Source organism: Ranitomeya variabilis, chromosome 4 (genome assembly GCF_051348905.1).
Source record: "Ranitomeya variabilis isolate aRanVar5 chromosome 4, aRanVar5.hap1, whole genome shotgun sequence".
Classification (NCBI taxonomy): Eukaryota; Metazoa; Chordata; class Amphibia; order Anura; family Dendrobatidae; genus Ranitomeya; species Ranitomeya variabilis.
Window position 1 is genome coordinate 564,927,033 of NC_135235.1, and position 12,737 is coordinate 564,939,769.

At 47.9% G+C, this 12,737-nt stretch overlaps 1 protein-coding gene across 2 annotated transcripts in view; it reads left to right on the forward strand.

Moving 5' to 3' along the window:
- GNAS (GNAS complex locus) overlaps positions 1-12,737 on the forward strand; it is a 262,551-nt gene that overhangs the window by 210,666 nt on the left and 39,148 nt on the right. The window contains exon 1 of one of the 2 annotated variants that reach the window (XM_077252812.1): positions 934-2,064. The exons of the other annotated variant lie outside the window; for it this stretch is intronic. Coding sequence (XP_077108927.1) covers positions 1,926-2,064 — 139 coding nt within the window. The 5' untranslated portion in view covers positions 934-1,925. Of the gene's footprint in view, positions 1-933; positions 2,065-12,737 lie in introns of those variants that run through there. 2 annotated transcript variants of the gene reach the window in all.

A 12,737-nucleotide genomic window follows, 5' to 3' on the forward strand; every position in this document is an offset into this window, starting at 1 on the left:
CATACACAGTGTATATACACACAGCAGCACATACAGTGTATATATATACACACAGCACATACATAGTGTATATACACACAGCACATACATAGTGTATATACACACAGCAGCACATACACAGTATATACACACAGCAGCACATACACAGTATATACACACAGCAGCACATACACAGTGTATATATACACACAGCACATACACAGTGTATATACACACAGCAGCACATACACAGTATATACACACAGCAGCACATACACAGTGTATACACACAGCACATACACAGTGTATATACACACAGCAGCACCTACACAGTGTATACACACAGCAGCACATACATAGTGTATATATACACACAGCACATACACAGTGTATATACACACACAGCACATACACAGTGTATATATACACACAGCACATACACAGTATATACACACAGCAGCACATACACAGTGTATATACACACAGCAGCACATACATAGTGTACATATACACACAGCACATACACAGTGTATATACACACAGCAGCACATACATAGTGTATATACACACAGCAGCACATACATAGTGTACATATACACACAGCACATACACAGTGTATATACACACAGCAGCACATACACAGTGTATATACACACAGCAGCACATACATAGTGTACATATACACACAGCACATACACAGTGTATATACACACAGCAGCACATACATAGTGTATATATACACAGCAGCACATACATAGTGTACATATACACAGCAGCACATACACAGTGTATATATACACAGCACATACACAGCGCACATCCCCGGGCCGGTTTGAAGTGGGCGCCGCCGGAGCTCCGGGCCTGACGTCTCCTCATCATGTGAATCGCAGCATTTCCCAGGGTGCAGCGGCCGCTTTGCCCCACCCCGTGTCTCAGCCCTCATTTCCAAGCCGTGAGAAATAGCAAAATACTGCAAGCAGCAGCAGCCGCCGCGGTGGTCGTCCTCCCTCCTTCCTTCCTTCACCACCCGGGGCTCCCCAACATCCCCCCCGCCCCCAGGGACACCAGCCGGGGGGGAAGGAGGACAAGACCATCCAGAGCAAGAAGAAAGGGGGGGTTCTGCACCAGATCGGAAACCATTCCCGGAGACACCCCAATAATCAGGATTCTACCATCAGACACCCCCTTCACCTCGGTGGATTATTCTACAGGACCTCGTTATAGGGGGAGGCGGTGGCGTGCACCCTGTGACCCGGAGACCCCACTACACCGCTCCTGACCCCTCTTGCTCTTCTCCCATGCCCGCTGGGCCCGGAGGCTTATAACCGGGACTCCTCACTTTGGGGGTCCCCGTCCAGCAGACCTGATTAACCCATTCAGTGGGCGCCCCCCACGTTCTGCTCGTTACCTGGCCGCGCCCCCTGGCGGTGACATTGCGGGCTCCCCCTCCCCCTGTTTTCCTGATCGGCGGATCGATATCGGGGTGCTCCCCCCAGTGTCCCCCTCCCCCCCGCCGTGTGATCAGACACCGGGAGGAGGAGATACCGGGCCTCCATTTTAAGACAGGAAGACGCTGGAGAGAGAGGGGGAGGCTGCTGACATCCCCGCTCCTCGCCACTATCGGGGGCCGCCGCCACCAATGGTGAATCTGGGGGCGTGTGACCCCCGCACGGCTGTCATTGATGAGTGACGCTCCCCGGGCTCAGTAGCGGCCTCATTCCCGGTCTCCGGGGCGGGGGGAGCGCCTGTTTTCCGCTGTTTTATCGGGGAAGGGGGAGTATTTTTTTCTTTTATCGGGGGAGGGCCGCGGCCTACTTGTTTGTTTTGCCTCCTCCATCCGGAGCGGCTTTTCCTGAGCGCGGAGGCCGGCCCGCGGGTGGCGGTGAGCGGCCAGTGACGGGCGGAGGGCTCGGTGTTGCTTGCGGGGCCCTGACGAGCGGAGGACGATGGGCTGCCTGGGGAACAGCAAGACGGAGGACCAGCGCAACGAGGAGAAGGCGCAGCGGGAGGCCAACAAGAAGATCGACAAGCAGCTGCAGAAGGACAAGCAGGTGTACCGGGCCACGCACAGGCTGCTGCTGCTGGGTGAGCAGGGTGGGGCCGGGCCGCACTACAAGTCCCAGCACCCCCAGAGCCTGCCAGCCGGAGAGAAGGATCAGGCGTGTCCCGGTCCCACATGCCCCATCCTCCTCCTCCCTGTAGTGTCCGGGTGTGGGGGTCCTACAGGTGGGTGGCTCAGTGGTCACACACGGTAAGGCTGGGGTCAGACGTCTCCTGGCCTAGCTGAGGCTGTGGCGTTTGGGTCCGGGGAACATGGCGGCCTACTGAAGGGATTCCCAGCCCCCGCGCTACGTTGTGGCTTGTTGGGGCACTGCTGACCTAGAAGCCATGCGAGACCGTCGTGTATCATCGTGGCCTGCTCACTGGGGTCTACCCGCGTCCTGGTGGACAGGTGGTCTGTCATCGCTGCGGGGGCCACTGTGCTGTCGCCATGGATGCAGCCAGCTCTCCACCGGTGATGTGCCGCTAGTCATCAGATTGGACCAGGTGCCCAAGAAATGCTCCATCTTCTGTTCTAGCTAGTCAGTGGCGTTACAATATGCTGGGTGGTCTCGCTCTGTGGGGGCGTACTGGAGAAGTTGCCCGTAGCAACAAGACAGATTTTTGGATGTGATTCTGTCTGCCCCAGAGTATAAATAAAGCTTGTTGTATGGCTGTGGACTTCTTGTAGGTTTGTTGCTCATCCGTGGACACTTCTGAAGGCCGGTCACTGTGGTAGTGATGGGTTCTCAGCGAGCTTGTACATGAGGAGACTGGTGCTGCCGCCACCATAGGCCCAGAAAGTAATTCTACTAATGTCCGTCCTACAGGCGGCGGCACCTGTCTACAGAATATGTATTGGGGTGTACAGCGTGGCTGAGGTAGACAGTGCACCTAGACTTTGTTGGGACTTTTAGGGAATCCTTTTTTTTTTCTTTTTTTTTTTTTCGGAGAATATTTTGCGATTATTTGCATTGAGGCCAAAGAAACCTAGAAAACGACATAGCCCAAATTGTCATGAGGTGTGCGGCTGGGCGTTACTACTTGGTATTAATATCAGTGAGCGTTTTAATCTTTGGTGTCATGACCTCGGAGTTATCACAAAAGGGTTGGATGGTTTTCTTGTCTCGTAAAGTGAATGTTTCCTCATTATTTCTCATTGCCCTCAAGAGCTGCAAGATCCACCGCGATGTCTGCATGTGGTCAGACACCTTGGGCAGCCTCAGATGTCTGATAGTCTGATCCGAGCTCGGCCCTTGTATCTGGGTCTCGTGCCCTGAGATAACTGACTGCCTCATGAGCGTATACGAGATGTCGGGAGACCTGATGGACGCTTATTCTGATCGGAGCTTGGCCTGTGCTCCACAGACATGAGATTATTGTTGGGGTGAACTTAGATGTCCATGTAGAGACCACAATGCACGGACCACTCATGGGTCTCCTAACCTGATCTTGACAACCACAAATGCATATGTGAAGCTGTAGTGCTCAGGTCAGAAGACCCATCGCTGGTCTGTACATCGCGGTTCTTAAATGGACAACTAAACTTGTCCTTGGAAGTAGGTTGATGGTTGACCACCCGTTAAACCCTTGTGTGATGACTGATCACTGGTGCTCCTCTACACATTTTGGTCCATATTGACCTCACCACCTTCCGTCTGCAGCATGTTTTCAATGACCATTTATCTTGCTGGGAATGTTCTTTTCAGGAAAGATCATAGATCGGATGTAACTTTGTGCGTCGTCTTGGCCAATACTTACAATCAGCTCTGTAATACAGCTGTAGCCAGTATTGTGGCTTGATGCCACCAATAGTGTGGCTTTATACCGTGGTCTGGTGTGAGAATAGCCATGCGGTACATAACTACATTTCCAAAAGGAAGGAAGCAATGTCTGTCTTTTCAATGAATCAGTGCATGTCATTTGCAGTATATCTCGCATGTATGAATAGGCATGCAGCGGCATTTGTGGGCCCCAGGCCTCTGTTACATTTGCTCTTTACCTCTGGATGTCTCTCTAGATAGTATGAGTCCAGAAGGGCCTCCTGGGGGAGGGGGCGACCTATGAATACAGTTGGGCAAATTTCCTGTGACTTAGTGCTGGCAAATTGTGAGGACTTGATAATGATTGGCTCCAGCGAGATGGGAATCTGATGGAACATCATGGAACTGGTGTGTGCCATAGTCCCTTGTGGTGCTGCCATGTGACTCTGCACCGTCTTCATGGCTGCCATCATGCCCCTGCTTATTATGGCATATTCACAGTAGATTATGGGATCTTTCTGGGATTTGGCCACTGGTTTCCATGTTCAGTTCTTGATGTGACATAACTTTCTTAAAGCGAAATAGAAGACATCAGAACCTGGAGCAACATAATACCATCAGGTCCTCATACAACTGGATCCTATAACTCAGGCTGGTGGCTTGCATATGGGACCATGCTGGACTTTATACCCCGACCTGAGGATTTTTAAGTCTCAGTTCCCATGGTGCTTGCGAGTTGATGGTGTTAAAAAAATTTTTTTTTTTAAATATATATACGGTATATAAATTTTTTTGTTTTGTTAAAGCTTCACTCTGATTACGTGTACTTCATCTAGAAGGTTGGCCTCCATGTTGGCCAATTTTCTGCTTTTTCTTAAGATTCAGCTTTATTGTCTGATTCTGTCTTCTGTGAAAAATCACTGAAAACCCCAAAATTTCTGGTATCCATTGTATAACACCCCCTTGATGTATTCCTGAGCTAGGCAACTTGTTAAATGGTGGTCTGTTGTGATGCCACCCACTTGACTGGAAGTGAGAATACCAGATATGTCCCACATTCCAGATCACGTGGCTTCTGCAATAAATGCACTGTTTGCTAAATAATTTTAAAGGGGTTGTTCATTACCATTCATTTCACATTTGGAAGTGATTAGTGAATGGTCCTCATGACGTTCTGACGCCAAGTGCCTGCCAAGCCGAGTTCACAATTGGCAGGTACTGTGCACAGTGTCCTGGTCATTAGAGAAGGACACGTGCAAGGATGGTTGGTCACGGCGTCATCACAGCGCTCAACTCCAGTGTGAAGTGAGCGGCTCTGGACAGACTTCTGTGGTGTGTTTTATCGATCATACATGCCATAAATGTGTGCTGGATGGGGGTCCCACGGGCTGATATCTATAGAAAGGGGTCCTTATTAGTTTCCCTCAGCTGCTGTGACCAGAGAAGATGCGGTGCATGTATGGGGCTGTTCCTTTGCTAATTTGGCAGTCAGAAAAATAAGCGGACTTGTTCATTTTTGGAACTCCGTGGAAATGAAAGGAGGGGGCTGCATATGCACGTCCTCTCTGTGCAGAAGTGACCCTTCTATATAGAGATAATGCTTGTCTCACCTTTTATGAAAAAACAAAACCTTTTTTTCCTAAGTCTTGTGGTTTAGTACTATAACAAGTGACTACTACACTGCAGACATCTTACTGAAGGCAGTGATGTGGAGCAGTTGTGCCAGTTAAGGGGCAAGTGTTCTTAAGTCTGTGATAGGGTGGGTAACTTACTGGTGGCTTAGGGTATGTGCCAACGATCCGGAACTGGCGACGCTTTGGGCGCAGTAGATGTCCGCTGCAGTCTATTGAACGCAGGTGAATCCGCATGTGTTCACTGAACCGTAAGGATTCAAAGCGTCTAGACCAGTCTGGAGAGAAGCGCTGCATGTCCGTCTCCGCGGGTGTTTCTGGACGCATAGTGGGCATGGGACTCCTAGAAATCCCCTCCACTATGCTGTAACATCTGGACGCTGCATAATTACGCAGTGTGCAATCCGCAGCATTTACTGATCGTGTGCACCTACCCTTAAGGTTCCAGTTAGGCGACTTCAGGAACCAGTTTGACTTGAGGTATGTTTCCACGTTCAGTTTTGCTTCAGGCTTTGGTCAGGATTTTATGCAGGTAAAATCCTGACCAAAACTGCACCTGAGGTCACTGGCAGGTCACCTGCGGTGTGCCTGCGTGTTTTGCTCATAGTAGCAACATGCTGCGTTTCGAAAAAACGCACCACGCATGCGTTTTTTAACGCATAGTGGAGTCTGGATTTCATGAAATCCCCTCCACTATGCTGTAACATCTGGACGCTGCGTTTTTGACGCTGCGGAAAAACGCAGCGTCAAAAACGCAGCGTTTCCTGAACATGGAAACATACCCTTAGCCCCGTTCATTGTCCTCTTGGCCTCAGCCCTGGTCTGTTATCACCTTTACCCCTCAGAGGGTCTCCTTCTCCCCTTTAGGGTATTGCGGAGGTTTGTGCATACTGTAATATGATCTGAGGCCGCACTACCTGCTCCTAGTCTCAGCGCTGTACTGAGATGATCGCCATTCACATCAGTCCCAATGGGGCTCAGTCTCCTTCTCCCTGATTTAGACATGTGAGCACCACAAAGGTCAATTAAATGGGAAATTAAAGGGAACCTGTCACCTGAATTTGGCGGGACCAGTTTTGGGTCATATGGGCGGGGTTTTCGGGTGTTTGATTCATCCTTTCCTTACCCGCTGCATGCATGCTGGCCGCAATATTGGATTAAAGTTCATTCTATGTCCTCCGGAGTACACACCAGCACAAGGCAATCTTGCCTTACGCAGGCGTGTACTCCGGAGGACATAGAATGAACTTCAATCCAATATTGCGGCCAGCATGCATGCAGCCAGCGGGTAAGGAAAGGGTTAATCAAACACCCGAAAACTCCGCCCATATGACCCAAAACTGGTCCCGCCAAATTCAGGTGACAGGTTCCCTTTAATTGATCTTAATCTGTGTTCAAGCATAGCAACCATGTTGTATTTTTTTTTTTGCCTTTGCTATACAATCACATTTGTTTTTTTGATCCAAACCAATTCTGAGACTGAACTGGCCACGTTCCCTGTAGAGCATGAGGTCTGGACACCGTTGTACATAGGAGACAATGCTAAACCCGTGCAATGTCGCTAACTTTTCTTGGGATTAGTGGAAATCCCAGAACTTGTGCCCTCGCTGATCAGAAAGTGAAGCCCTTGTCCACATGGGGTTTGGTCCCCTGTAGTTGAGGATCTAGAGAAATCTGTGACTTCAGAGCGTCAATGTTGGGTATTCTCTGTAGGCTTGGTCCTGTGACCTAAGCGCTGTCAGGAAAGGTGGTCTCCTGCCAAGCTTTCTTCATATGCTGCATATGCTTTTGGTCGCAGTGGTCGGACCCCCAGAGATCAGCGTGTTATCCCATATGGGGGTATAGCTTCCAAACATGGGACTACCCCTCCATTTGGTACGTATAGTGCGCCATGCAGTCATGTCTGTCTGTGTGATGCGCATGGGTCACACACGAAAAGGCTGAAATTTTACCTGTTACTTGTGGAAAAGCAGGATGTCCACCATCATTACTGCCATTCCGGCTCCTCTAGGGATTGTAAACCAACTTATTTATTGTGATCGTTTGTATGGCGCCAACATGTGCCGCAGTGTTTCAGGGGTTCTCTCCACATTGAGACTCACAATATCTAAATCCACAGCGGTGTCACCGCGGTAAGTCTGCGCGCACTGTTTGTGTAGCCAGGCCGATGATCGAGGAACCTGGGCGGTCCGCTCACAGGACGTCATGTAGCCAGTGACACTGGGCGTGTAAACAGCCACACCTGTGACATTGCCAGCCACAGCTTCATTCCTGGGTGCACAACCTGCTCAGGCCAAGTGGGTTTCACTTTTCTTACGTTCTGTGGACCTGGGGAAAGACAAGTGATTTCTTTATGCTGGAAGTCTGACGCAGTGTTTTGTAGTTGTCCTTTTAAATGTCGTCATTTCCTGCATTGTCCGAACAAGGTGATTTTCTATTTCCCGCGTTTTCACTGTTCCCCCGGTGTACAGTTAGGTCCATATATATTTGGACAGAGACAAAATTTTTCTCATTTTGGTTATAGACATTACCACAATGAATTTTAAACAAAACAATTCAGATGCAGTTGAAGTTCAGACTTTCAGCTTTCATTTGAGGGTATCCACATTAAAATTGGATGAAGGGTTTAGGAGTTTCAGCTCCTTAACATGTGCCACCCTGTTTTTAAAGGGACCAAAAGTAATTGGACAGATTCAATAATTTTAAATAAAATGTTCATTTCTAGTACTTGGTTGAAAACCCTTTGTTGGCAATGACTGCCTGAAGTCTTGAACTCATGGACATCACCAGACGCTGTGTTTCCTCCTTTTTGATGCTCTGCCAGGCCTTCACTGCGGTGGTTTTCAGTTGCTGTTTGTTTGTGGGCCTTTCTGTCTGAAGTTTAGACTTTAACAAGTGAAATGCATGCTCAATTGGGTTGAGATCAGGTGACTGACTTGGCCATTCAAGAATATTCCACTTCTTTGCTTTAATTAACTCCTGGGTTGCTTTGGCTTTATGTTTTGGGTCATTGTCCATCTGTAGTATGAAACGATGACCAATCAGTTTTGCTGCATTTGGCTGGATCTGAGCACACAGTATGGCTCTGAATACCTCAGAATTCATTTGGCTGCTTCTGTCCTGTGTCACATCATCAATAAACACTAGTGACCCAGTGCCACTGGCAGCCATGCATGCCCAAGCCATCACACTGCCTCCGCCGTGTTTTACAGATGATGTGGTATGCTTTGGATCATGAGCTGTACCAAGCCTTCGCCATACTTTTCTCTTTCCATCATTCTGGTAGAGGTTGATCTTGGTTTCATCTGTCCAAAGAATGTTCTTCCAGAACTGTGCTGGCTTTTTTAGATGTTTTTTAGCAAAGTCCAGTCTAGCCTTTTTATTCTTGACACTTATGAGTGGCTTGCACCGTGCAGTGAACCCTCTGTATTTACTTTCATGCAGTCTTCTCTTTATGATAGATTTGGATATTGATACGCCGACCTCCGGGAGAGTGTTGGTCACTTGGTTGGCTGTTGTGAAGGGGTTTCTCTTCACCATGGAGATTATTCTGCGATCACCCACAACTGTTGTCTTCCGTGGGCGCCCAGGTCTTTTTGCATTGATGAGTTCACCAGTGCTTTCTTTCTTTCTCAGGATGTACCAAACTGTAGATTTTGCCACTCCTAATATTGTAGCAATTTCTCGGATGGGTTTTTTCTCTGTTTTCACAGCTTAAGAATGGCTTGTTTCACCTTCATGGAGAGCACTTTTGACCGCATGTTTACTTCATAGGAAAACCTTCCAAATGCAAGCACCACACCTCAAATCAACTCCAGGCCTTTTATCTGCTTAGTTGAGAATGACATAATGAAGGGATTGCCCACACCTGTCCATGAAATAGCCTTGGAGTCAATTGTCCAATTACTTTTGGTCCCTTTAAAAAACAGGGTGGCACAGGTTAAGGAGCTGAAACTCCTAAACTCTTCATCCAATTTTAATATGGATACCCTCAAATGAAAGCTAAAAGTCTGAACTTCAACTGCATCTGAATTGTTTTGTTTAAAATTAAATTGTGGTAATGTCTATAAACAAAATGAGAAAAATGTTGTCTCTGTCCAAATATATATGGACCTAACTGTATATTGTAAGCCGCGTATATGGAACTATACGGTCAATTGTAGACGTCATTATTTTAGTTTTCTTACTAAGCTTTTCATGCAAGTTTGGTGAAGCTGTTGCTGACCAGTTTGTTTTATGTAGCACTATGGGATAATGCACAGACGTGGCATCAAGAAATCTGGATTACCTGGGTGAAGTGATGGCGGCCATATTGGTTATTGCAAGCTTCCCTCAACAGTACATAGAATAGAAGGGATTTGTGAAGTCGCCTCAATGGCTTAAATATTACCTACTCAATTTGGGAGGGGAAAAATAAATCTAACGCCGCCTCCATAAACATTACCTCGCTTTGTTCTGCCAATGGCTGCTCCCCCATATGCAGGAGCGACCATGTGCTCTATAAGATCCGCTAGTAGACGTCTCTGGCGGGGGCTGATCTCTTAGGGTACTGTCACACTAAACGATTTACCAACGATCACGACCAGCGATACGACCTGGCCGTGATCGTTGGTAAGTGGTTGTGTGGTCGCTGGGGAGCTGTCACACAGTCAGCTCTCCAGCGACCAACGATGCCGAAGGCCCCGGGTAACCAGGGTAAACATCGGGTTACTAAGCGCAGGGCCGTGCTTAGTAACCCGATGTTTACCGTGGTTACCAGCGTAAACGTAAAAAAAAACAAACCGTACATACTTACATTCCGGTGTCTGTCCCCCGGCGTTCTGCTTCTCTGCACTGAGTCTGCCAGCCGGAAAGCACAGCGGTGACGTCACCGCTGTGCTCGCTTTCCGGCCGGCCGGCGCTCACAGTGCAGACAAGCAGAACGCCGGGGGACAGACACCGGAATGTAAGTATGTAGTGTTTTTTTTTTTTTTTTTTACTTTTACGCTGGTAACCACGGTAAACCGGGTTACTAAGCGCGGCCCTGCGCTTAGTAACCCGATGTTTACCCTGGTTACAAGCGAACGCATCGCTGGATCGCTGTCACACACAACGATCCAGCGATGACAGCGGGAGATCCAGCGACGAAAGAAAGTTCCAAACGATCTGCTACGACGTACGATTCTCAGCAGGGTCCCTGATCGCTGCTGCGTGTCGGACACAGCGATATCGTATGGATATCGCTGGAACGTCACGGATCGTACCGTCGTAGCGATCAAAGTGCCACTGTGAGACGGTACCCTTAGGGTATGTGCACACGTTGCGGAAAGGTGTTTGGATTTTTCCGCACTGATTTTGGTAAATCCGCACTACGGATTTATTGCGGAATTACCAGATTTACTGCGTTTTTTGTGCGGATTCCACCTGCGGTTTTACGCCTGCGGATTCCTATTATGGAGCAGGTGTAAACCGCTGCGGAATCCGCACAAAGAATTGACATGCTGCGGAATAGGCAACGCAGTGTTTCCGCATGGTTTTTTCCACAGCATGTGCACTGCAGATTTTGTTTTCCATAGGTTTACGTGGTACTGTAAACTCAGGGAAAACCGCTGCGAATCCGCAGCAAAATCCGCAACGTGTGCACATAGCCTTAGAGAAGACAAGGATCTGCAGTCTGACATCGGACGTACCACATCCTTCTGTCCCCAAACATCCTCTGTCAGGGAGAGTCACAGACCCCTCCCCATACACGTTACTGTCAGCAGTTCTGGCCGAGGTTGGTCCAGTGTATGGGTGGCCGTAATGGGGTTGGCCACTCATCATTTTTATTTGATATCTTATCCTTAGGGGACAGCCCATCAATATCTGATTGTTCGATGGTGATAGATGGAAGTTTACGGATGTTTCCGGTACAGATCAGCTCATCATTTCTATGGTGGTTGCAGCTGGGTACTGCAGATCCACCGCATATTTAGATAATTAGGGGGGGGGGGGGGGAGATCTGTAGTTTTGATGGAGCTGCTGTTTTCTGGCTGCATCTGAGAACTTCTGGCTGGCTCTGGTAACTGCTGATCGCAGGGGTGCCGGATGTCACATTCCCACCGATCAAATATTGGTGACTTATCCTATTTGTATACTACTATCTATGTAAAAGTAGTGGCCAGCCCCTTTAAGGCTAGGCTTGTGCTTTTTGTGGATTTTGAAGCGGCTCTATTTTAAAATCCACATCCAAGACTATTCAGCATCTTTATGAGCAGTTTTGGAGCTGATCTGACGTGAAAATCGATATAACAAAACCCCCCCCGTGTGACTGTGCCCCACAGATATTAACGGAGGTTTCCTAGATGGACAGATACGTGTTTTCAAAAGTCTACATGAGGAATTAATTTAGTTTTCACCAGTCTATAGATCTGATGTTGCTTTTGAAGAAATTTGCTAGTTTTAAAGGGGGTTGTCTTTTTTTATTTTATTTTATTTTTTTTTTCGTTTTCTGACAGTTTTTAAAACGTGTCAGAAAACTTTTCCATGTGTCCACACTCCCAACTCCCCAATGAACTCGTGTGTTTTGATCTCCTTGTGGGTTTTGGAGTTTCTGCTTTTAAAATTGCAAAGCTGCTCGGTGTGAACACACCCCAGTGTGTTTTTTTTTGTTTTTTTTTTAGATTTTGAAGTACGGTAGATCTTCTACCAAATCTTTGTTTAGAAATATCACCCTTAAGGATGTATATGTTCACACAGGCCCAAAATCTGCAGCCCCCCCCCCCCCACACACAGATTTTGATGAAGATTTTTAACCAATTTGTAACCAATTTTGCTTTACAAAGAGTGAAGGTTCACATAGTAAAGTGATGTGCTGTAGGTGTTACTTTCTGCTGCAGGATTTCTGTGCAGCAGTGTGAGGATTAGTAGCATCTTATCCCTGATGCTTGTCCTGTAATGGGCTGAGGATATTTCATGTGCCAATCCATGGTGAAATATCTGCTGTACATCAGTCCCGTGCGCACGTCCCTTTATGATGCCAAGCCTTGCCCCAGCAGTTGGTATTACCTGCCGACACATGCAGATATTAAAGGTAGTTTCCCACGGGACCTCCCTCCAGTGCTGTGGATCTAGTTCCAGAAATGCTGTAGTGTTTGCAGAGCAAGGATCTAATCCAGGGTGATATTGGCGGCATAGATGGACATGCTGTGTCTCTCTACAGCCCTGGTCTTTTAGGGTATGTGCATACGTTGTGGATTTGGCCCTGCAGATTCGCAGCAGTTTTCCATGCGTTGTACAGTACCATGTAAATCTATGGAAAACCAAATCTGCTGTACACATGCTGCGGAAAATTCCACACAGAAAC